The sequence below is a fragment of the Aythya fuligula genome, chromosome 1 (assembly GCF_009819795.1).
Source record: "Aythya fuligula isolate bAytFul2 chromosome 1, bAytFul2.pri, whole genome shotgun sequence".
NCBI lineage: Eukaryota > Metazoa > Chordata > Aves > Anseriformes > Anatidae > Aythya > Aythya fuligula.
Window position 1 is genome coordinate 74621990 of NC_045559.1, and position 27248 is coordinate 74649237.

General features: G+C 36.9%; 1 protein-coding gene across 2 annotated transcripts in view; it reads left to right on the forward strand.

Moving 5' to 3' along the window:
- The window catches only part of SCUBE1 (signal peptide, CUB domain and EGF like domain containing 1), a 213261-nt gene that overhangs the window by 125919 nt on the left and 60094 nt on the right, over positions 1-27248 (forward strand). For both annotated transcript variants that reach the window (XM_032204498.1, XM_032204508.1), the window contains one exon: positions 14901-15017. In XM_032204498.1, the coding sequence (XP_032060389.1) occupies positions 14901-15017 (117 nt within the window). The remainder of the gene's footprint in view (positions 1-14900; positions 15018-27248) is intronic.

A 27248-nucleotide genomic window follows, 5' to 3' on the forward strand; every position in this document is an offset into this window, starting at 1 on the left:
GGCCTGACCCATTTCTCACCATGTTTCATTTCCCTCCCTGTATTCTCTGCTACTCAAGCAGATCAGGTTGATTTGGGCTTGAACCCATGTAACTTCAGAACCACTGCAAAGGCTCTCTGCATTTCTCTCCCTCACCTTCTGTATACCTTTTCCGTTCTTCCCAGAGGTCACTGTTGTAAGATCCCACTTTGGCAACAGAATTTTCTTCCTCTGGTTCTGGAAGGTATAAGGCTGATTTCTTATCTCAAGAAGACAGTTATACAAAGTTCCTTTTATTATATCAAAGAACAAGGAGCACTGATTGCATTGATCCTGCCTTGAACTTAAAGAAGTGCAGTAATTTCCCTTCCATGTTAAAGGCCAGAATAATGGTACAAATGGTAGTAATACCATCACTACAAACATCTTCGTAACACCCAAACTGGGCACTGAAATTCACTCTTTCACAAGATGTGCTCATCTCATTGTAAGTCAGGGCTTCTAAAGGTTTTGCCATTGGGCACTGGCTTCTTGGATCATCAGTAAGGCTATTGGCAGCCTGCTTCAGATACAGGAATGTAATTCTTTTTCTTTCCCTTGAAGATGATTCTGTGATTCTAAGCTGGCTCCCGAAGCCCTTACAAACCATTTTACTGTCAACTGAAGTGCTTGTATAAGCAGTGAAGTATATTGGAAATGTTCTGGACTTTGTTTTTGCTGAAGCTTACCTCTGCCTAGATTGCTTCTTCAGTGTAGGAAGCACTTTAAGTGATTTGTTAATACACACCAACAAGGACCAGCTTTTCCAGGCTGTAGCTTACATGTACCTGTATTACATTCCATCCCTGATTTCCTAAGAGTGACTTACAGGCAGGTCTTTGGTCAAGTTGCCCAAGTCCCCATCCAACCTGGCCTTGAACGCTTCCAGGGATGGGGCATCCACAGCTTCTCTGGGCAACCTTTATCTATTACTTCCAAGTATGTCAGTCAGGGAGATATAAATGTATTGCTGATCCTTCTTAGGTTAGGTTTACCCATTTGAACCCTAAAGTGGTACCTTACTTTTTATCTTCAGTTTATTTTTTCCTAAACCACAGTTATCTAAGAATAAAGCTATCTTATTTACTCTGGCCACCAAGCATGATTTGACTTTGTTTTGTTTAGGAGCAGGAACCTGAGGAGCACTCTTCCCTCACCTGATTGCCTCCATGGCAGAACAGTACCTAGTTATACTTATTTCCACCCCCGATTATCACTGTAGGTATCAGATGTATACACACTGTAGGTGTCAGGCCATGTTGTTAATAAGCAGGGGTAGAACCATCACATGCAAGCTGAACATCCTCCGATCAAGGTACCTCATTGATTTTGTGCCTAACGTTAACAGAAAGGCCATCTAAAGCACCATCTCTGCTTCTGCAGTTTTCCTTCAGAGGCTTCTAGGTACTATGCAGCTCTTAGCAGAGCGGTCTTCTGCATTCCTCATTTCTGATGAAACAAGATTTCCCTTCAGGAAGCTTACATGTACATAAGTCAGGGACTCAAGAAGGCAGACGCCCACAGGGCAGACACCTGGTGTGTAAATGTCATATTGATAATCACGTGAGGAGAAATGAAGGTCACTTACTTGAGACATGTTGCCATATGCACATTCATATGGTAAGCCACCCTTCTCCCCTTCTTTCTCTTAGTCCAATTGGAAATTCTTGGGATTCCAGAGCTGACAAGAACTGGTGCTATGGCACTATGTTGGTGTTAAGGCTAAAAAATCTCATGTCTTAACTTGCAAGGATATATGCCTTGTATGACCGTGCACATGAATAACACATAAAAACTTTCTACTTTCTCTAGTACGCTGTCTTCTTTTTACTTCTGCCCCTCCCTATGGCACATTGTGATTCTGAGCGTTATCGTTGTATATGCTGCAGAGTATAAGCTTGGTAGAACATTAAGTAGTGTTGTGGTTTAACCCATCCGGCAGCTAAGCACCACACAGCCATTCGCTCACCCTCCCCCATTCCTCTCTGGGATGGGGGAGAAGATCAGGAAAATGAAGCCTGCGGGTTGAGATAGACAGTTTATTAGGACAGAAAATAAAATAAAATAAAATAAAATAAAATAAAATAAAATAAAATAAAATAAAATAAAATAAAATAAAATAAAATAAAATAAAATAAAATAAAAATGATAATAGTACTACTAATAATAATGTATACAAAACAAGTGATGCACAATGCAATTGCTCGCCACCCACTGACTGAAACCCAGCCTATCCCTGAGTCGTCCCCCCCGGCCAGCCGCCCCTGTGTATATATATATATATATATGTATATTGTTCGGCATGATGTCAGATGGTATGGAATACCCCTTTGGCCAGTTTGGGTCAGCTGTCCTGGGTCTGTCCCCTCCCAGCTCCTGCTGCACCCCCAACCTGCCCACTGGCAGGACAGAACGAGAAGCTGAAAAGTCATTGGCTTAGCATAAGCACTGCTCTGCAACAATTAAAACATCAGTGTGTTATCAACATTCTTCTCATCCTAAATCCAAAAGATAACACCCTACTAGCTACCAGGAGGAAAGTTAACTCTATCCTAGCTGAAACCAGGACAGGAGGCATTATGGCTTAAGCTTTGTAGGAATCATAGAATAACTGTTCTTGCAGACTTTCTAGTCTGTTATGCTTACCTTATCCAACTGTTGCCTCCAGTCTGGTGTTTTGTTTGTTAGGAATTCAGGACTTAATCTCTCTGAATCACTATTTTCTTTCCAGAAGAGATGTACAGTTCTTCCTTGGCTACAGGGAAATAGAATCAACAAAATTAACTAGGATTACCACAGCCTCATAATTAAAGTGATTTTCTCCTGCCAGGTGTAAAATAACATCATACCAGTATGGAAACAATCACTGGTCACCCTTTCAGTCATCCAAAGATCTCTACCAGTTCACTGTGAATAACTTCTACAAAGCCAAATCTCTGTCTTGAATTACTTTGTAACACACAATGTAATTCATATAGAAATCCCCCATTTTCTGGATTTCAAAACTCTCTAGTAGAGCCAAATTTAGTTCCTTTGCAGCTCAGGAAGGAATATTGTAGAACTGTAGAACTTACTGAAGCTGTGCATTCTTCACCTAAAATATTATTCCATATGATAGAAGTTTTCTGGCAAAAGCCTTTCCTTTTTCTTGAAAGAAAATTTTGTGGGAAGACTATTGCTTTTGCCTGGAGTGGTCTTCAGAAATAGGGAAACAAACTGGACACAGTATTCTGTTTTGAACACTTGTTTGGGCTGTGAAAAAAATGATACTGAAGCCCTTTTCATGGTGATCTACCACCCATGTTCAAGAGACACATTGGGATGTAAATTCAGACTACCTCATTATTACCTTATGAAGGTGTTCTACTATTTGGGTCCATTTTGATAACCAATATAGCCTGATAAGGGCTTGGGATTCTTCAGCTGCAGTAAACATTAACTGATAGAAACTGGAACCAGGGTTTCTAACATGCCATGTAATAACCTAGATACCATGCCATTAGAATAAAGTGTTATGGGCTCTGTTTTTTCATTAGAAATTTTCCAAAAGGCTTAGGTTGTTTTGTTCCAGTGTGAAATAAAAAATGGATTCTGTAGTATTGATTTTTGATTCTCTTTCAAAATGGAATGATAGTTTCCAGATGTCTCAAAGAGCAGGGAGATGGACAAGTTACTGCTTATTTTCAAATGTTCTGCCAAGGCAATTAACTTCTATCATAGTTACAGTCTACCAAGTATCACTTAATGCCAGAAACACCTTTTCAGCATTTACTTCAGTTCTTAGCTCTGTTGTCCTGCCTCCTAGGTGTCTTTCAAATAACTTAAAATGCGTCTTTATTTCTCTGAATGGTATTTATCTGATTTTAAAACGCTCACTGTCAGAAAGCCAAATGTGCTGCTCTGTATGCATCACAACCTTTTTGTTCTTTAATTGACAAAGCATTTAAAATGTGTTCTTAACAAGTATATTGCCAGGGGAATCTCTAAGTCAGTTACTAACAGTGAAACCAAGACCCCACTTTAGCTCTTTCTATCAGTTCTACTTTGCTATATGAAATCACAGAAAACAGGGGAAGGAATCCCTGAGGTTATTCATGCATTCTCTCTCTCCTAAGGGCAGATCTTTTCATCTTGAGTTATCGACACTTTTATTAATTGAGTTTGTGAATGGTGTGCTGTTTCCTATAAAAATCCCTTTTCTTCATTTCTTTGCTGATGATAAAGTCTCTGACCTTATCTAGAATTCCTACCAATACCTTCCATTGTTTCGCTTTTCCATTTTAAATGAAAGGATTTGTCCAAGGTCAAGAGATAGTGCTCCCTAGTGATGTTTGGGGTATTTCGGTATTTCTTAAATGCATCTTCCCTATTTAGAAGGAAAAATAAAATTAAAAAGAAAAAGGAAAAAAAAAAAAAAAAAAGAAGAAGAAGAAAAAAAACTAATGGTGCTATTTATAAGTGACCAGAATGGACTCATCCAGTGTTTATAAAACACCTGATCCAATCTATCAAGTGACATTCCCTGAATGTGTACTGTTCCCCTGAAGATGAGCCTGAAACTCTGAAATGAGAACTGCAGGATTAGTGATTCACTGCAAGATTCACCTAGTCATTTCTTCACACATTCCCTGTGTGGCAGCACAGAATTCTCATCCTATTTTCATGCAAATAAAATTCTACCAATCATGAAATTGAAACGAAATGAGGAGACAAGCATAACAGAGTGAAGAATTCCACATCCTGCAAGTTACCCTTTCTGTCTCATGTTTTTCATTCCCTGAATATGAAGCTCTTTCACTTTCTCCTTCTTTCTGTTCACAGCTATTTGTTTCTTTCATTATACTCTTCTGAATGCTCTTTCTCTATCCTTTCAGCATCACAGAACATAATTTGCATGAGAATAACATTGTTCTGACTTAACTGAAAATTCAATTATTTTAGTTGTGTGTTTAATTTTCTCCTTGTGCTTGTTGTTCTTTGAGTCTTTCCTTCTACCCTGATTTTATGCTGTATGCTGCATGCACTGCCACTTGCAGTAAAATTCTTTTTATGGATGGCAGCAGCAGTCTTGTCACGTGTCCTCTGTCTCATTGCCTTGTTACCCACACTGCTTATTCTCTCTTATTTAAAAGCTAGCTCAACTGTATAATCAACAGAACTTTTCCCTCCAAAATTACCTTTCCCAAGTTAAGCTTTAGTGTCTTCCAAGTTTCGGGCTTAAAGAATTTTTTTGGTCAGAATTTGAGTGGGATTTTGAATGTTATTTTATCCAGTTAGATATCTTTGTTAGGCTTGGTCATGCAACTCACCTGCATACACCGGTGATGACACCAGTGGTAAAGCTGTTCCTTAAGATTCCTCTACATAATATAAATGTTAAGTGGAGGAGTGCACTATGCAAAAATCTAATATCTGCGGAATTCACAGAGAGCTGTTTGTTAGAGATTGTGCTGTGATATCGACCTGAAGTGAAAAAATGAGATGTCAGCACAGGCTTTTTTTTGGGTGTGAGAGAAGGTGACATATTGTAGCTAAAAGTTATGGTATGATTTGATTTCAGGTACTCTGTGTGTGTGTGTGTGTGTGTGTGTCTGTGTGTGTGTGTGTGTGTGTGTGTGTGTGTGTGTGTGTGTGTGTGTGTGTGTGTGTGTGTGTGTGTGTGTGTGTGTGTGTGTGTGTTAAACTGGATGAATTTAGTGTTGTTGAAAGTGAGGGAGCCAGTTCCACTCAGCTGGGCAGGATCTGTGTCTCCTATAGAACTGCTCTAATACTTTACAATCATACTGTTTCCTTTGATAACTGTTTCTTAACCTTAACATAATAGCAACTGGCACAGTTGGGTCATTACGAAGGCCTTACGAAGGCTTCAGAATGCTAAGAATCCAGATGCAAAGAATCATTACAGATTATGACAATTAATGCTTTAAGATTAGGCCTTCTCAGCACCTTTTTATGTGTTTTAGGATAGGTAAGCATGTTATCTCTTGGCTCAAACACAGAAGCAGTTTACAACTGCTTTAGCTATGGCACATCTGCTGAGGAACAGAGATTGTCAGTAGGTTTAACCCTTTTTGCCACTCCACTTGCTGGGCAATATTACATCACAGATTAAGATTTCTTCTGACTCAGTGAACTTTAAGCTTCTGCAAGTGAATTCCAAATGAAGGGCAATGAACTGCTAGACTGCTTTAACTTGCACTATGGGCAGTGTTATTGTTTGGCCAGTCATATAAACTAGGTAGGGAAAACATGTCCCTCATGTCCTCCTTTCAGCCATACTTACCTCTCACCATTTCAGTCTTCACAGAATACAGAAATTTGGGAAACTTGGAAACAATTCTTTGTTTTGAGGGACTGCTATCTCTTCTTCTCCCTACTGTCCTAAAGTCAGACATTGCCCAGATTTGTGTCTTCAGGCAGCATTAAGCACCTCAGTCGCCTTTAAATTTGAGAATCAGCACAAACCTGCCTCTCCATGTTTCCAATAGCAATTATCTTCAAATCAGTTACTAATTACTAATCAGTGAGAAAAGAGGGTACATGCTTGTTGTGACCTGTCAGGCAGCTAAGCAACACATAGCCATTCTCTCACTCCTCCACAGTGGGATGAGTGAGACAACTTAAAAAGGTAAACGTGTGAGAACTTGTGGATTGAGATAAGGACGGTTTAATAAGAAAGTGAAGAAGAAGAAATAAAAAATAAAAAAACAAGTGATGCACAACACAATTGCTCACAACCTGCTGACCAATACACAGCCAGTCCCTCAGCAACAGTAGCCTCCCCGTAGCCAACTCCCCACAGTTTTGTTGTTCAGCATGGTGTCGTATGATATGGAATGTTTCCTTGGTCAGTATGGGTCAGCTGTCCTGGTTGTGTCACCTCCCAGCTTCTTACCACCCCCTTCAGCTTACTTAATGGCAATGCAGAAGCCAGGCTGTTCAACAACTAAAACATCAGTGTTACCAACATTATTTTCATCCTAAGTCCAAAACACTGTACCATACCGACTGCTCTGAAGAAAATTAATTATGTCCCAGCTGAAACCAGGACAGTGCTGCACCTTTTGTAGTATATGGATTTCACCATCTTTAGTTTGATGACATAAACCAGCAGATATGACCAATCCTAATCTTTTACTGCCTACACATTGCTGCATATATCCTTTTTGTCTGCACAAAGCCTGAAGAGAGGTCAGTCAAAATCATAGAATATGATTTAGGATAGAAAATATAAAATAGAAATCATTAGCTATACAGAATTTTTTCATTTCTTCCAAGAACAACTTATTCTGTGGAAGGGTGTACTGTTAACTGTCCCCTCTCTTGTGCTTTTCCAAAGAGAAAGATGGATCAAGACAGCAGCTGCTGCAAGACTTCATTGGATGTAGGTGATGACTTGAGTGGCTTCTCTCTCCATTTTCACTTGACCCTATGTATGATTTCTGTTTTTTTTTTTTTTTTTTTCACTACTGCTGGCTACTTTTGGTTTTCTGTTAAGTCTTCTTTGCATGTTCATACACACATTATTGAGAACAGCTCTTTGATTTACAGTTGTTCCCTGCTCTTTCCAGTCATTGTTTTGTGAGCAAGAGAATGATAACACATAGGGCTTCTCGATCCTTCTGACTGCAGGCTGTCATGCTGGGTAACTGAAGAGATCAGAGAACCAATTCTCAATATCTCCAAACGAAACTCCTTGTTGCTAGATAGCTTGGTCTTCCTTTCATGCCTTATGGTGCCTTTGGGATAGAGCTGCATATTGATGAGAAAAAGGGAACTGACAATGATTACTAGTGCAATGTTTTTACACTTCTTATAAACTCTGGTAATAACATGCAATTACGATCATCATCCTCCACGCTGAGATCCACACAGCATTCATCTGTCTTTTTTCTTTTTCAGGATACTGTGTAGACCTGCACTGGTCTACACAGCAAAAATACACTACACTGACTGGTGTCTTGGTAGCCCACACAGTGGTGCATTGGCTGCAGATCAGCACTTGTGCTTTTGAACAGTAATACTGTAAACCCAAGTTATATTCAACATCTTTTTCTGAGGGCTCTTTGTGACTGCCGTCTGGCTCAACCTTCTTGTGGGACAAGCAGGATTGCACCTTTTCAGTGCTAATAGGGACCTCAGCTCTTTATAAAATTTTAAATTCATCAGTTACCTGCTTACCTGCCTAACACTTGTGTACCATGTGAATTTTTAGGTCTTCTTAAAAAAACACGATCAATTCCTTGTTACTTCTTTACTTCATTTCTTATAGCCAAGTACTGCATTTTTAGTTTTTTAAACCTTTTTATCCTGTAAGATAATCATTTGAAAGTTTTATATTATCTTAAGCAAATTTTTATCACGCTGAATAGTACACCAAATGCTTTGATAGGTTGACTGAGACTTGGAAAGGGGAGTTTTGCATATATCTACAGATGTATACACACATTCCAGAGTGTAGGGTTATTTTTTTATGTACAACATAATTAGTGCTAATGCAAAATGATTGACCTTGGTTAGGACAAAGCAGAAACACCTTCATCTGTTAGATGAAGCTTTCTTATATGAATCCTGCTGCATATTATGCTAATTAAATGAACTTCAGAGTGGATTGAAAAGATTTTACAGGGATTCTCTTATCCCTGTAAAAAGTTACATTTAAAGAGGAATATATATGATCAGGGCAAAAAGTAAATTAAGACTTGGGAGTGCCAGGGCTCGCTTTTAATTTCTGTACTACTGGTAGCAATTTCTGTACTATTTGTAGTAATAAAAGCAATGGTATTTAATGTTTCAAGATGATGTGTGCTAATGAATTTCAGAAGATCTTATAAGTGTAGGAAATACTGCCCCTGTTTTACATGAAGAGACTAATATATCACAAAATGTCTTGTGAGCTCCAGCACAAATAATTTGCCAGGGAAAACATAGCAGCTTATGTGAGACTAGGGAAGAAGTTTAGGTCTCTAATTCCATGCTCCAACTTTCAGAACATGAGCATTACCTATCAGAAATATGAACATATCAGATTCCAAAGAGATGCTTGAATAGGATATTGAGTAGATATGAATTTGACATACTCCTTTCTGTGTTCATGGTCCTTCTCCCTCTACCCCTTCAATATTCTTTATCAGAAATAAATAACGTGAAGTAAAAGTGAAACTCAACTTCTTTAGTCTCTTTTGAATAGCTGAATCGTAGACTCACGTAAGTTGGAAGGGACCCTGGAGATCATCTAATCTGACCTGCTGGTCAAAGGCCAACTATACCAGGTCGCTTAGAGCCACATCCATTTGAGTTTTTAACATCTTCAAGGATATAGATTTCAGAGCCTCCCTGAGCAACTGTTCCAGTGTTTGAATACTGTCATAGTGAACAATTTTTTCCTTGTATCAAGTTGGAATTCCAGATTACATGTGTTGCCTCTTGTCCTTCCACTGTGCACCTCCAAGAAAGGTCTGGTTCCATCTTCTATACACTGCTGCATTAGATGGCTATAGACAGAAACAAGATCTCTTCTGAGTATTCAGGCTCAGAAAGCTGTTAGGGCTGAACAGCTCTCTCAGCCTCTTCTGTCATGTGCTCCAACCTCCTAAAAATGATCTTGGTAGACCTCCACTGAATCTGTTCCAGTATGTCCATGCCTTTCCTGCACTGCAGCACCCAGAACTGGACAAAGCACTCCAGATGTTGTTACTCCAAGTGCCAAGTAGATCACTTCTCTTGATCTTCTGGTTGTGCTGGTATTAATGCAGGCCAGGATGTGGATTATCTTCATTGCCATGAGGAAACAAACCTGAATCCCATTCAGAAAATACTCCTTTTTTTTTTTCTTTCTTTTTTTTTTTTTTCCTACAAAGCTGCTTTCTAGCCAGTAAATGCTCAGCTTTTTCTGTTGTATGGAATTATTCTATCCCAGATGCAGGATTTGCATTTGCCTTCACTGAAGTTCATGATGTTCATTTCAGTCCATTTTTCCAACTTGCTAAGGCCCCTCTGAATAGCAGCCCTAAGTCCCTAGTCACCCAATTTGGTAACATCCCCAGATTTTCAGAAAGTGCACTACATCCCAATGTCCACATTGTTAGTACAAACATATTGGCCCTAATATCACTAGCTGAGGGATAATTTTCATGACACACTGCCAGTTGGACTTTGTACCACTGATTCAATCATTTGAGCCCTGATCCAGCCAATTTTCTACTTGACATATTATCCACTTATCCAGTGCATAATCATTCTGATCACTGTGGTTATAAGGATACTATGGAAAATAACACCAAAGCACTTGCGAAATTTAAGGTGAACAACATCCACAGCCATCCCCTTATGGACAGAGCAGATCATGTCATTTTAGAAGGTGATCATGATAATCGGGCACAATTAGCCCTTAGGACGTCAGTGCTGGCTGTTCTCAAATCATTTGGTCTTTCATGTTCTTGGAAATGGCTTCCAGCATGATTTTATTATGTGAGGCTGATTGGCCTGTAGTTACCCAGAGCCTCCCCATTGCCCTTCTTGATGTTTGCCTTTTCCTGTCATCAGGAACCTAACTCATGACTATCAAAGATTATAGACAGTGACCTCACTAAAACATATATTACTTTATAATCTTCAGATGTATCCCTTCTGGTCATGTAAACCTATGTAAGTTTGTTTTGGTTTGCATCATATCTCAGTTCCTAAAACTTGTTTTAGATTTTAGATGAAATTTACCCAAGCTGCCAAAGTAAATAATAAAAATTCCAAGATTTGCCTGATTTTCAGTAATGCCTTTGAAATCACATTACGTTCTTTTGATTGTAGAGGTAAAATGCAACTACAAAAAGTGGAGGCAGTTTTTGAATGGCTTTATGAAATAATCAACCATTTCCAAAAAACAGATTTGAATAGAGGCTTACATTTTGAGTGTTTATCTTTTACATATTTCATAAAAAAGATGAAATTTAGTTTTGTAGAAATGTTCCCAAACCATGATAAATGTGTTTTGAGTTTCAGGCATTTAATAGTATTCAACACCAAATAAGTCTTGTCTGATGATGTCAGCTTATTTTAAAGGAAGTGACCAGTCCCTGTGGCCACTGTAGTTTAAAAAGATGCAGAACTAGAACCTGGAGAACTCATCTTTCACTGCTAAATCCTTAGACACTGGAGTGATTAAAGGACTGAATACTGTAACTTCACCTCGTAACTTAGTAAACACTTCTGATCCAGTGCTGAAGGACTTGACAGCTCAAGCATGTACTTTTTATTAGGATATTTAGTTTAATAGGGTGCTTAGAAACAGCACATATCCCATAGTGCAATGAACTATCGCTGAATCAATAAATATTTTAATTTAGTAAAAATGTAGATATTTTTTAAATCATGTTAGTAATGATTTTGGTTACTTCTTTTTTACCAATCTGGGGAGCAGTTACATGAGAGACTGTTACAGAATTAGGATCTTACAGTGGAAAAACACAATATAAGCTGTCCCACAGTGCCTTGTATAAGTAGATGTCCTCTTCTTTAGATCTCCGTTTCTGTCTGAGTTTTCTGGTAGGAATTTGATAAGAATATAAGCAGGGCTGTAAGTGAGGATATAAGTAGGATTTTAAACTCTAGTGAAGTCTAGTTATGAATGATGAGCTTTATCATAATTCAGAAGGAACTGAAGTATCAGTTACCCAACACTACTTTGTCTTACAGTGATTTTCTGCTCCTGCATCAGAACAAAAAAAAAAAAAAAAAAAAAAAAAAAAAAAAAAAAAAAAAAAAATCAGAAACATACCAAAATAATCTGAAAATAAAAAGAATTAAAAAAAAAAAAAAAGGGAGCATTAAATAAGGTGAGATTACCTTTCACCGAGACAAAAACTGTGGAAAATAGCCTGTAGGATCAATATGATCATGAAGACTTGATCCAAATTTTGAACATTTCTTCTTTCCCTTCCATATAAGTATAGCATCTCCAGCATGATAGCTTGGAAATAAGTCATTTGTTTCTGCTCTTTATTTGAGACCTAAAATTTTATTTGCATTTCAAATATATACTAAAGTTTGACAGTGGTGAGAAGAATGGGTTGAAATAATTTCTAACAGAAACACCAGTGATGACATGCTTCAGTTTATGTTGTATATAGGCCTCAGCAATTATATTTGATGTAGCTTGTTAATACCTCTTTCCCACATTCTGCTATTCATATTAGCTTTCTTTTACCATTTTTTTCTCATGACCTTAAGTTTAAGGAATTTCATCAGTACATCTCCCTGATTATCCATAATGTTAGAGGTACTGTCAGATGTCCTCTCACTCACTTGGGTGTTCATTCTGTTAGAGTTTGTCATGTATTAAAGTCAGAGTCACCAGGAAAGTTGAAGGGTATTTATCCTTTTTGGTTTGTTTTACTAAATCTCTGTGAAAATAAGAAAAGCTGGCTTGATTCCCTCTATTTATACATAGAAATAACTCTTGTTCACTGAATGACCCTTATCCTATAGATCCAGTCATCTGTGCCATGGGAAAAAAAAATTGTTGTGTCTATTCATTTTCACTGGATGTCATCCAGAAAGCAGAAATATTACTGCTTATGTTCATATCTTGGTGATGAACTGCAATAAAGGACTCTTCATATGCCAAAGTTAATCTGCTAACATAAGATTTACTGCTCTTTGCAATGCCATGCCAAACATACATCTTCAACACTTTTTGCTATTTTTTGATCTTAACTCCTTACTTTTGGCAAGTCATCCTATCATTAACTCGTACCCAAGTTAAAAAAATAAAAATAAAATTAAATGACCTGAAACCTTTTCCCTTCTCTGAAACATAAAATAATTTGATATGTTGCTGTACGAGGACACACACGTTCACATACAAATGGAATGACAGCATTGTAATTTACCAAGGAATTCCATAGAGTAGAATCAGCATCTAAGATTCCCAGGATAGTATATGAAAATCAGAATTTAAGCAGTTAGGTTCGTGTTCTGCAAGTCTTACATAAATGTTCTGTACTCATACAAAATGGCCTTTTAATTTTGTTGGATTAGACAGGTAAGCAAGAACTCTGCCTGAAAATAAAGAGTTGCAGGTTCATCTCCATTTTTAGGAAGTTTTTACTAAAAAAGTCAATCCTTTTGTTAGCTGTACTTGCTAGTAGCTTAATGCAAATTCGTTCGTATACTTATTGCTTTTTCTATATGATGTTATTATGTAGCACACATGATATATCTAGTACAGCATAGGTAAATGTATATGGACAGCAAAGCTTTGTCCCATGCTGTTAATGCATGTGTGCCCATACCACTTGCTTTCAGTTTGTTCATAGGTGCCAGCAACTTATTCCAAAACTGATGTAGAGGTCTGTATCAGTTCAAAACAATAAATAAACAGATGTATTTTTTTCTTACTTTGAAGCAGTGAAGTCCTTCCAAAGGACCAGCCTAAGTTCACACTGAAGGCATTAGCAGAAGCTACTTTAAAATAAAAATCCTATAGCACCAGTTGGTTTAAAAGTAAAGCATTTTCTGTTCTGTGTAAATAATTTTTGATCAACATACTGTTCTAAGGCAATTCTCCATTAGCATATCCAATAGCATATTTTCAGATTCTGTCTACAGCGAACAGTTGTGACACAGACTGTGAATATTCAGCAATAAGAGTCTGTAAATCTGAGTAAGTAATGACAAAGCCTCTTCAGGGAAAGCCAAAATGAGGTGAGCTGAGTAGAATAATGGCAATCTTGGGAGGAGCAGGGAGGCTATTTTAATTTAATCAAAGCCAGAGCAACTGAAAAAGATACTATTAAAAGGACTTGGTCTCTGAAGTAGATACTTTTCAGATAAATGCACAGTTCAAACTGACATGCTAAATTGGCATCCTCGCATCCACTCTATTCTCTAGATCAAAGCAAAGTTAATCATTTCACTTGCCTTTTATCTATTTTATGGATGTGTGTGTATGCATGTGTATGTATGTGTAAGGTGGGCGCATGTGCACACACAAGTAACAGAAAATAACAGCATTAAGAAAGGGGTTTTTGCTTTTTTTGTAATGAAGTTGAAGATTATTTTTTTTTATGTAGTGGTACTTAATAGTCGTTGCCCGCTGTTGTAAAAGCTAAGAAGCACTGCAACTTTCTTTCGCCTGTGTTTGCCCAGCCACCCTTCTACATACTACAAGCACTGGGAAATTTCAATGACACAGCTTGGAATGGGTTCAGTGACCTCAATTATGCCCTCCCACCCACTCCAAACTCCTTTCAAATTGCAAAAAGCTTTAAGTGGACAAAACCCAGATGCCTTTTGCTTGTAGTTCAGTAAGAACAGATTGGGCATGTAGATTCTTGTCAAAGTGATATATGTAGTTCATTTTCCATTAACTCTTTCTTAACTAAGGATTTTATATTCTCGGTTTCAAGTCTAGCACTCTGCTTTGCTTTCTACTGCTTTTTAAAGTTCATTATGCCTGCAACATAGTTTTAAAATAATGAACCTTAAAAAGCCTTGGCTAGACATTGACTGATATGAAACAGACTGACTGTTTGGTTCTGCTTTTAAAGGCAATCGCTTTTTTTCTTTTTAAACTTGTTTCATATGTAATAACCCATCCTATTGTCTAAGACAGTTCAAAAGCACTAACTAAATATAATAAATAAAAACACTAGTTTTGTGGGAGAAAGAAATCATGACTTGTGGAAATGATTTACCCGTCAAAACAAGTATGTGGACCCTGATGACCTTGAGAGCTTGATTAAATTGTCTTGCTTAAACTTAGATTGCTTTCATAATGTTATAAAATTGTCCCAAAGAGTTGGTGCCTGTCCCCTCCCCCAGAACATTTCATTACACTCCCTTTCTCCCCCCTCCTCTCTGTCTCTTTCTTTTTCATTCTGCAGAAACATGTGCTGTCAATAATGGAGGCTGTGATCGCACTTGCAAGGATACCGCGACAGGGGTACGATGCAGTTGCCCAGTTGGATTTACGCTGCAGCCTGATGGGAAAACGTGCAAAGGTCAGCTTCTGTTTGCTTTGCAATGCATCATTTGCCTTCAACAGTTCCAGTACAAGATGTAAATATTCGGATATTTAATCAATACTTTTAAGTTAAGGCTATTACTCTCAAAGTGATTGCAATTGAGTTCATTAGCTTTCAGCATCTCCAATTTTGTTGTATTTACTTATTTCAATCATTTTTCTCTCTATTTATTAGAGTGTTTTATTACTGCAAAGAAATGAGATTGCACTGTTTTCAGCTGACCAGAGATTTAGAGGAACAACTCTGAGCTTCAAAAACATACAGTTTCAAAGGATAGTCTGATACCCTTGTAAAAAAATCAGTCATGTAATGCTGTCTGAATTTGTCTATTCAAAATTTAGTTTAAAAATTCAGCCCATACTTTGTCACCTGCAGATAATTGTTTATCACCAAATGAGGCTGAGCAAAAGCTCCACAACACAACCAAATAATTGTCCATTTCTGCTCCTTCAAAACATTAAAAGGAGTTAGTTATAAAGGAAAACCAAAGCAACATTTATTAGATCTAAACCTTGCAGCTAATGCTCAGCTTTTACTGTTTCAAAGACATCATAAGAACCTTGGCATTTTATCCTTCATGCTGAGGATACAGGGAGGGAGAACAGCAAAGAGCATCTGATACCACTGTCAGCATCTGTTCTCAGTTAAGGAGACAGGGACAGTTCTCAAATACCCCTGCAGAATGACACTTGATGGTACTGTGCACGTAAGTAGTTTTGCATACATGCTTGCAGGACTGGATCCTCCATCAACTATTTTCCCTTGTCTAGAAGGACATTGCATATATTGTCATCACAGAGAATACTTTTTGCCACTCAGTGACTTAGCATAAACTGACCTAACTTGCTAAGAAACTACTGGGACTTTTTTTCTTCAAAGTAACCAGAAATGTCAGAATATCTCCAGTTCAGGCCTTGATGTTACTTAAAATAGTAAAACCCACAAAAAATAAACAGAAAATGTGTGGTTTTCTCTTGCTCCAGGCTGAAAACTCCCAGTGCTTGGGCATGATTCTATTAGTATTTATAGAAATAACAGTCCATTTGCTTGTTTATTTGAAAATAAAACATTTAAACTGCCATTGCACACAATTTTAATATTTTAAAATATATTTAATTATATATTAATATTAATTATTTATAAATTTTATTTTTTATATTTATATATATTTTATATATATATATATATTTAATAGTTAAGAGTGAGCACACATTAAAACACATTAAAATTGTTTTAGTTCAAGCCACAAAAAAATAAATCTTCATTTTTACAGGCAGACTAACTAAGCCATATCTGAGCAGTAGCAGCGATTCCACCGAGTGCCTAAAAAGGAGGCATTTTAATGCTGTAACATACACCTAGGATGATCATAATGTTTATTATTGAAACTACATCATGAAAAAAAAAAAAAAGATGAATTCTAAATTTAGAAGTCTGACTATAGAGCTAACACAAAACAATATTTATATAATAATCAAATCTATAATTAGTGCTACAGACAAAATGAAATGTTCAGCTGATCCTCAAACCAAATACCATAGCTTTAAGCTATTTCACGTTTGTCTTCGTTCTCCCTATTTATAAGAAAATATGAGAAACAGAATCTGTATTTTTATGATGTTGCAGATACATTTTTACTTAAAATAAATAGCAAATTGAAATTCCCTCATATGGTTGAACAAACCAACGAGGTCATTTCTTTTTAACATTTATTGACATTTTGGGAAATGCTTGTCATCATAAAATAGTAAAATGTATGTTTTTCATTTAATTTAACTGAAATTAATAATATTTTTGTAATGTATTACACTGTGAGATTTCTGTGCTAGATTCTACTTCCCTGAAGCCCAAGTAACTTCCCATTTAAATCTGTGAAGAATCATGCTCTTAAAATGACCAATGAAGCTGCTTCTGTAGATTATGCAGACAACCGTTAGTCAGGACTGCTCCACAAGATTTACATCTTCTGAGTGCAATAGTGAGCATTCTGGCAGAGGAAAATTGACGCCTTCTCTGCTTCTCCGGCTTATAGGAAGAGCCCAGAAAAGGCTGGAGTGGGAAAGTTCAGTGTTCACACATTTTTTCATGTGAATTTTGTAGGAAACAAAAGAGTGATCTTCTCAAGTTTTTGATTTTGATATTTTTTTCTTTTTGTTCCGCTTGATTTGACTGCACTACTCTTTCTTGTATATACAGTTCATAGTTCCATCTCTCTGTAACAACCATATCTGTGTGGTAAGAGTAATGGACTACCTATTGAGTGCCCATTAAAGCATCTTCAGGTATCATAGAGTTATCACATCCTGTCTTTCATGCACAGAGTTTCAAAGCCTATCAAGTGTGGCAGCATCTCCAAGGGAGGTGTTTCATAGAAAGAAAGGTCATATTTTTAAATATGGGAGAAAGATTATCTATTAAAGGAAAACAAGAGAGGCAAGACATGTAAGAAAAGGTGAGAGAAATTGGAGGGATAATTAATGTATTCAGCAAAAAATGCAATTGGGGGTTGATCAAAATGATTAACATGTTTAGGTTGAATTTAGCAAATAATGTCTACCACAAATAATGTTTTTATTGGGAAGTCTATGATTTTTTAGTCCATTTTGGCATCTCCCTTCCTATGGCATTTAACGTAGTACAGCTACTATTTGAAATTATGTATTTGCTGAGATTGAAGAGGCTTAAATAAGACTCAGAGAAACATCTGAACTGTTGAGTACTCCAAGGGCATTATGCAATTTACTAATCTGTAGTTTTAACTCACTAGTAGGTGATTGCCTCAATAGGCAATTGTGTTTTTACGATACTGGTATTTTATGGAAATCTGTTGCCTGTTTTTTTTTGTTTTTTTTTTTTGAATCAGAGATTCAGATATATTAAAGAACATTTTTGTTTTTACATTCATGAAATAAATATGCGTATTTTGAAAATAACAAAAATTCTTAGTTGACTCATGTAATGGGAAAAAGAGTTTGCTGTTCAAAATGTACACAGTTTTTGTTTGTTTGTTTCTGTTTAGTAGTTTGGAAGTTCATTAACAGTTTAGTGTAGAAAAAATACAAGTTTTCATGAAAAAAAAAAAAAAAATCCCAGGAAAGAGTTAGTAATTCTTTAAACATAACTAATTGTTCCACACTTTCTTTGCTTATACCATAATTCAAATTCTATAGTTTTTTCATAAAAGCTGGGATTCAAACCACAGAGTACAAAATTGAGTTGGGACTGAAGCGCTGGTATTTCTCCTGGCTCTTTCCCAATATAGCAGAGAATGGAGGCTGCGGGAAAGCAAGTTCCAAGTATTGCAAGGGACCTATCTTCAGTGGCTTTGTGCATCAACCCTTTGTGCATCACAGGCCCAGTGGGAAATGGGAGTTTAGTGGACATCAGAGAATCAGGCTCCCTTAGTTAATGCAGAGTGCAGTCTGGTCTATATCAAATGTCAATAAAATAGATGAAAGATCATTGTGAATAAAGTCTTACCATGGTGTATGTACAGGTAGCAGCATAGCCAATAGGAGTACTGCTGTAGAGGAAGATTATTTTGGTTTCTGGGAGCTGAACAGGGGAGCTTGCAAAATCTTTTTTTATCTCTGATTCTTTCTCCCTTACACATTGCTACTTATGTGATCTCATGTTGAAATATGAGCAAAAGTGCTGTCTGTGATATAGGTAGAGGAACCTTCAGTTACATGAATGGTGACTGGGACACAGATTCATTAACATTTTACTATTCTTTATTTAGTTTCAAACCCAAGCATTTTCTCAGCTGGGTTGGTGCAGAATAGAAAATGATCCTTTTTTCCCTTCAGCTTTCTAATCAGGTGTTAGCCTTGTCTGTTAGTAAGCCAAACCATGCAGACCATTGACAACTAAGGAAAGAGGCATGTCCCAGACAGAAAGAATTCCATATCCACCTTCTTATTAATGTTATTTAATTTCTCCTGCCATCATAATTTGGTGATCCCAGCTTGATACTGAGTTGATTTTATGCCGTTGATTATTGTGCTATGCATGCCAAAACAGTGTGTAGTTCGTTTCCCTAGATGCCTACCAAGTCATGCCACAGAAGTCAGCTAACACAGACAGAAAGGGAGACACAAGATTAAAAGACATAGTGGCCCAAGATGCTTATTGCTCATTGCTTCCTATCCATTTTTTAATTTTGCCTGTCTTGTGTGTATCGGAGTTCTCCAGTTCCTTGCTCCCTCGCTTGTTGGTACCTGTGCACCTTTCCTGCTGAGTACCCATTTCATGTATTCAGCCATAATTTGCTCTCAGTGAGAAGACTCATCACTTCAACATTTTAATTATATTAAATAGAATCTATGTAGCTGATAAAGTGGGAGATTCATTTGAGAAAAACTTGTGGGGTTCAAGAGGACTGAAGTCAGACTAGTTTATTTTCTGAACTGTTTAAATCCAGCTGCCAAACTGTATTGAACAACAACAAAAAAAGGGGGGGTCAGGGAGTTGTTTTGTGGGCTCTAAGAAGCAATTAGGGCAAGGGAAAGGACCACAGGCTTCTGGCAAGGTGTAAAATGTAGAAGTGTGGCATCAGCCATCTCTGCCTCAGGGATATGACAAAGAAACTGTGCCCCCTGAGGCACTCCTGTGCCCCAGAGTAATGCAGCTTCTGAGCACTGTACACAAAGATACAGTCTGACTGTGCAGGGTGCAGTACTCTCCAAATTCCTAGACTCAAATGGCAGAGTGAATATAATTCTAAAGCAGGAGAATAAAAGCATAACTGTATTTCTAGATGTCTGGAACAAAAGCCACATCTTAAATATGGCTTTTCTGTAAAGTATCTAACTTTGCAGTGGCCCATAGATTTTTTTGCAATAGTAGCAAGATGTGCATTATTTTGATTAGCTAACTTGCTATTTTGCTTCACTTTCACAGTCAGGCTTGACAGTGGGGTTTTGGGGAGGTAGGTCATCAGCTGGGCCAAAATGTGCTTGATTTTAGTAGCACTGTGATGTTACATCAATAACTTTGCTAAATACAACAGTATTAATTTGTGCACACAAACAGAACTTTGCCAAGCCCAGGTGATCTTACAGATGTGTATTTAGAAGACAGAAGGGTCCATGCACATCTACATCTAAGGATGGGGCATTTTATTTACTGTTCTGCACTAAGTAAGCCCTTCTTAGCCCTCTGGCGTATTGTTTAACTAGAGCAGTGTTATGCTGGGGTTATGTGACTGGATGCTGTTTAGGCAAACATTTCTTCTTCCTGCTGTCTCATTGTCATGGTTACCCAGCAATGTGGTGTGCTCTCTACTTCTTTGAAACAGGCCCCCATCCTTTTGCATTCAGATGCAGCAGAGAAATGTGTCACTTACATGCTTAAATACTTAACTCTCCTGCAGTGGGAGCATCAGAAATGCCTTATCATTGACTGATTTATCCACTAACTCAACTCTGTAACCTTCCTTATCATTAAGCAATCTATAAGTGAAAACCAGGAGCATAATGACTACTGAACTATTTCAGTCAAACAACCTAATCAAAGTTTACTGAAATAGAAGATAAATTTTATATTGGCTTTATTAGATTGACATAGCAATTTCACATTTTTATCATTCTTAATTGCAGCCTATTATGTCAGGAGAATGCATTTTAAATTATTTTTTGATTAAAAAAAAAAAAAGAAGAAAACCCAGAAGTTGATTAAATTTTGAAAATGAAATTGTTTCTGTCAGGAAAGGTTTTGTTATGGAATGAATTTCAATGAACTACATGTAGTCTATTTCAAGATTACATTGTGTTTTGTTAAATATGAACTGAAAGGTTTCATTAAATTAAATGTGTAAAATTAATGCTTGCATCAGTTTGGTACAAGAATCTGACTCAGATGTTGAAGGCTTTCCCCTCTTTTCACTCAGAACACACTAACACAAAGTGAAAAGCTCACAATGAACAGTTTAGCTGGCTAATTTGGCTTCATTTCCTGGCTATAAAATATCTGCGAACAGTTATGATTTCCTCCATCATTCCATTAGTCAAAATTACTTAAAATTTGTGGTTTGTTTTTTTTTTTCTCTAAATTGGATTAAATTGACAAAATTGCATCTTGTCAATCCCAATCAATTTATATGAAACTCAAAATTGTTTCCTCATTTTTTTAAAAGGAACACCAGAAAGAGTTGTAAGTTACTTGTATTGTTTACCGTTAGTGAAATGCAGTTGTTAGTTGGTTACATCAACTATTGGCTCACTTGAGTTATGATTCTATCTTTATTTGACTGTGATTGATTTGATAATCAGAGTAGTATATTTTTTCACAGATTGCTTAAATGGGGAACTTTCTGCAGTAGGAGTAATTATCTATGATGAACTAACATTTTGTTTTGTATATATGCCTGACTCAGCATTCTTTTTGCATGCCAGTAAAAGTTTGACAGTAAAATATATCTCTGTGCAAGATAACCCATGTGAAATACATGCATCAATCAAATTTACAGCAAGCCAGATGTAACTAAAGTGGCATGTACAACCATACTTTTCACATCATGTAGGTGACTCAGTGCCCTTAGAATCAAGTCCATAGGTTTGGAGCAGGTCTTCTGAACTAAAATTTGTCTCACCTAAGAGACATCTGCAAGATAGGCACAAATAAATACATATGATTTTTTTTGATTTGTTTGGGCATTGTTCTAGTTTTCTTTCTTAATACAAAAATACAAAAAGCTTTCCTTGGGTTTGATTCCCACAGAAAATTCATAGACTTCTGTTTAAATGAGACCATCCTTTTAATAAAGCTATACATAACTTTTTCATAAATGCATAAGCAGCATTAGAGAAGACAGCACTAAAACAGCATGCTGAAAACTACCCCTGAGTTTTCTGCTGGGTTGTATAACTTCAATTTAAAGGTGCACAGCCACATAATTTAGTTACTTACCTTCTGAATAGCTTCAAGCAATGTAAATTCACAAAGGACCTAAACTTTCACCTGCAAAATTCTATAGTGCCTGAATTTCTGCCAGTGTCTGAGGTGCATACTAAGTCAAATTCCAGTTACCCTAAGCTCAAATCTGAATTACAATGGAAAATTGATCTTCCTTTCTTGGTTTACTTGCTCTGGCAGGCATTCCCATGCTTAGTAAGTCAGAAAGCTTGTGAAAGGTTGTTTTCTGCTCATCTATGACTGGAACAGTTACTTGGAGGGAGATAGCATGGCAATCTGCCTTTCACTGCAGGAAATGTAGGATTTGAACAACAGTCTCATATGCATTTGCAAGCACATTAGCTGCAGGTTTGATAAGTATGAAGGAACTTCCACTTCCTCTTCAGAGGGAAGAAGGGAAAAAAAATATATATATATATTGATAATAGTAAACCAAGAAGATGACTCATACCCATTAATGTCTACAAGGAACCATTGTCACTTCAATTCAGCATGAAGTGGGTAGGAATCTGTGCGTAACCTTTCTCTCTGCTGTCTCTGTAATATTTCCTACTGATTTTGCCTTTAGTAGTCACGTTATAGCTACATGAACATATTGAGCCAAGGTGGTTAAACACCTAATCCCAGATTAAGAATTACATTGGATTCACTAAAATACTATGCTGCATAGCTGTTCTTATCCTCCCTGTTACATACATTCAAGTATGTTAGCATTTTAAATTAAAATGATTTTGAATGGTCTCCCGAAGAGTTGAAACTTCTAGAGGTTACCTATAGAAGCAAAACTGTTCATAGCTGCCTGGACTACTACTACTTGAGATTGGCATACATACTTTCTGTGCGTCCCCCATTAGCACTGTTCTTTAGTGTGATATCGGTCCGCAGATAGTCCGCACAACGAAAAGACTACTGGTGTTAGTGTCAATAGATGGATTAGCACCCAGAGCAGGTCCTGAGACATAAAAAAACAGCTTTTTTCCAGCTCACCTTTCTCTAGCAGCATGATGGTGAATCAGGTTTTTTCACACATCTGTTTAGCTTCTTCCCCATTGGACACATACTGCTTTTGCAAAACATAAGTATTTGAGCCATTAGCCATGATGGGCTATTAGCATTTTCCAGTGATCCCTCTTGAAAAAAAGGAAAAAGCATATATACAAATGGCATGAAAGAATAAACTGAAATGAAGTAAGCTGCTGGCAGTCATCATCTCCATTGCAGTCAGAGTGGTGTGGCACCAGCAAATATCTGCATAAATGTCAACCACAAGATTACAGCAGCAGTGAGTTTTTTAAACAGGATCTCTGGCAAAGCCAGAAAGGGCAGAGAGCTGTTTGTTTTATTACCTTTTCTTCTGATTCATTTCCCTTGATAATAGCAGAACCTGAAATGGCCTATACTTCAGCGGTGCTTCTTTAAGATAACTTACATAGTTAATAGAGCAGTTGTACTCATGATTTTAGTATTAGTTTATACCATTGCTACTTGATGCCAGCCTAATTTGGTGTATAGCACATTAAATTTTGCTAACGTTCTGCTGATATGTTGCCTTATGTTCATAGTTTGGTTTGGAAGTAGTGTATAGAAAATGGTCCTTTTGCCTTACTCAGTCAAGGTACAGTGATGACTAGTGAGAGCAGGTTCTCATTTAAGCTAATAAATAGCTTTTCTTGCTGCACATACATAAAGCTATCTGGGTTGGATTGCTGTATTCCAGAGCAATCATATGCATGTTCCTCAAAGCCTGTGAATAGTTAACTAAGGGAAAGACAAAATTTTGCAAATGGAAACAGATTGAGATACAGTGAGTGTTTGGACCCTCTGAAGAGGCTGACCTGAGCAAATGAAGCCATGGTTTCTTGGAGTGGCTAGTGAAAAAAAAGGTTTTTAGGTGATCAGCTAGATAAAATTCAGTTGTTTTAGGGGAAGATTCTCAGACATTATAGCAAGCTGGATCTTTGTGGGATTTCAAGTCGAGAACCTCAAAAAAAAAAAAAAAAAGTAATCAAAAATTACTAGTTCATTTTTAAAACAGAGGTTGTTATTCTCAGGTCTTTGTATAGATTACACCTTCTGCCATTCTTCCTTTGATCCCCAAGGCCCATTTTGTTCCTGACATGGATACCAAGCTAGAACCTCTGTCCTTTCTTCTGTGCATTAGCTCTCAGTGAGCACTGACTTTGATTTTACACCTCATGCCTTTTACTTCTCTCAGAAATCACGCAATTTCCCATTTTTTTAGAATATGGTCAGAATTTGTGACCCTGAGGTAAAAGAAGTGTATCAGCTTTGGTCATTCCTAATGGGATTAGAAGTCTTACATTTTATATATATATATATATATAAGTCTTACATTATATATATATATATATATATATATATATATATATATATATATATATATAAAATATATGTAGTCTTACATTATATATATATATTATATATATAATTATATATATAATATAATATAATATAATATAATATAATATAATATAATATAATAATTATATATATATATATAATGTAAGACTACATATATTATATATATATATAGCTAAGGTACCTCCTTAAAAATTTGTGCATTGGGAGATAACATGGAACAGCTGGCATGCTCTGAACTCTGTTCCTATTGCAATAACATGCTCATAAGTGCATGCAAATAGCCTAATCCCAGCCTATAGGATATCCACCTTACTTGCCTTGAAAATCCATCTGAATTGGGTTAGCTATTCCACTTCCCTTCAGAGTCTGACCAGTGAGTCTTGAGAAAGAGACTGTTCTTAATCTCAACAATAGAAGCAAAATATAAGGAAAGAGTAGATGTTATTACAGTGGTGCAAACAGGCCCATGTTCTCCCTTCACACGTGGTAGTTGATGCAGCATAAAATTCTAGTCCCTCTTTGGTTTCCTTCTACCTGCTGTGTCACTCTCTAAGAAGAACTTCCTACTCCACAGAAATCAAACATCCTGGATTTTTATCAACACCAGGCCCTATCCTGTTTGTAAAAGCCAGTCTGCAAGCTGAGTATGTGTTGTCTATTAACAGCCCTTAAGTTTTTACTTCAGTAACTTCAGTGGTTTATTTTGAGTCCTTCTTTCTCCGTGATAGCTTTCTCCCTGCTTCTCAACAACTTAAACCTAGAGTAAACTTCTGAATAGTCAAATCATGATCTAGTTTTCATAATTCATTATATAGCAACACTACTTCCATCAGAGCCCTTACATGATTCTGCTTTCAAGCTATAGCAACTTACCCTCCCAGTGTTTGTAAGGAGAAATAAGTTCATGTTCAAATATAAATGCCATTTAAGTTTGCTTCTCCATACATGTAAGTAAAAAGCTATCAGAAAACAGAAGAGGTCAGATATGATCACACTCCACTACAACCATGAATCAAAACAAAAAAATAACTTTGGCCTCTCCATGCTGAACACAATGGAATGAGAAAGAGCTGAAGTTGAATTTATAACAATGAATTTATTTACTGTTGAAGCAAACCCAAGGTCTCACCAACTTTGTAGTTTGCAGGAGTTGAAAGGGTTTGAAATCAAATACAAATCTTGTGGTTAAGGCCCATCTTTTATTCTAAAAACAAGAAAAAAAAATCAAATGCAAAAACCTCTTATGTATTTGCATACATAAACTGTATGATGCAGAGGGGTGAATGGTCAGAGGAACATACTTGCCTTGTGTGAGAAGTCAGCACCTAAATAAATTCATGAACATGAGAATGACATGAAGAAAGATAGTAATGGAAATGAAGGTTCTCCAGTAACTAGACTTGTGCTTTTATGAGGAACAAAAATAGTCATCTTCTGTATAGCTCTATGTTGCACAAATTAAATGTGCAATTAAACGTACAATTAAAACTGGCTGAATTTTCTATAGAATGTCTTCTGGCAAACAAGTTCTGACAATTTTACAATGCTTCTGCATAGTTAAAGGACAAGGTCACGTGTCATTTTCAGGAAGCAAGCAGATAGCTTCTTGGTAAAGGCAGCATGGACTGTGTGAATCTCAAACTGTTTTTTTGATATATAGAAATGGACAGATTTTCTGGATAGATGTTGCAGCAACAGCAAAGGATCTACCTGCCTTTCCCCTTTCCTAATCCACTGCTTCTGACAAAACCCTTATTAAGAAAATAGAGGTGTTTGTGCCGAAGAGGCAACCAAAGGCAGCTAATTGGTGATTTAGGAGTGTGAAAAAATGGATGCAGCTACTTAACTGAAGAAAAGAGTAAAGAAAAAGCAACATTAAACTAGAGGAAAATTAAGATTTTTGTCATGAAAACAGCAGTCATGTTGAGTGTTTGAATACTGGTGAGAATTTCTGAGAATGCATGCTTTGTGACATCTTTGGGAAAGGAGAGAAGACCATGTCAGAGTGCAATCCAGTAAATGTTTCTACACAGGATTCCTTGAAATATGAACCAACTGTATACATGGGCTATACTGCAGAGATAACGGGTGGACTTGTAGTTGGTGAAGGAAGAAGAAGCAAAGGAAATTTTCAATATTTGTTACATAGAGGAGACAAAAGGAAGATTATAGACAAAATGGAATACTAAACAAGAGAGGCAGTTTTGAAATTATTTTTGTTGTTTTGGTAGGACTTGAAAAAGCTGCAAGATAATCTGTGAGAAAACTCATAAAGCTCAGAATTCAGAGAGGGAAAACTGGTGGAAGAACAGTGGTCAAGTTCAGTTTATCAGAGAAGCTGCTTGTTTTAGAAAAGATAGCCATGACGAGAAAATCAGACTAGAGCACAATCTCACAAGGTAGCTACAAAAACATTTTCAAGATATCTACCGAAATGTGGATTAAAGAAGCAAACATGAAAGCCTGACTGCAATAGCCTTATTGCTGAGGCCGCACTCATTTTATGTGATTATACCAATGTTAACCAGTCTCAAGACAAAGAACAAATAGGATCAACCTAATGTGAGGAAAATGGTAACAACATCTGGCAGGCAGCTGCAGCTTCTCAGTGAAGAGCTCTATGTCATGCCCAAAGAAGGGGCTGTAGTCATCTGGCCCAGCACTGCTGCTGTGGAAACAACTGTTTCAAGACTGAAAAGACTGAGAGGTGACTGGATTCTGCTTTTTTCCCCACTTTTTTAAAGAAAACAAAGATTTGACTGTCATTGCATTGTCATTGTAAAGGCTAATCTGGCATGTGATTGGATGATAGACCATCTGACCAAGAGACAGAGGGAGGCACAGAGAAAGGAGAAAGGTGGGCAGAGGTGGTGATGAGACCATAATGTGGTAGAGAAGAAGACGTTGGAG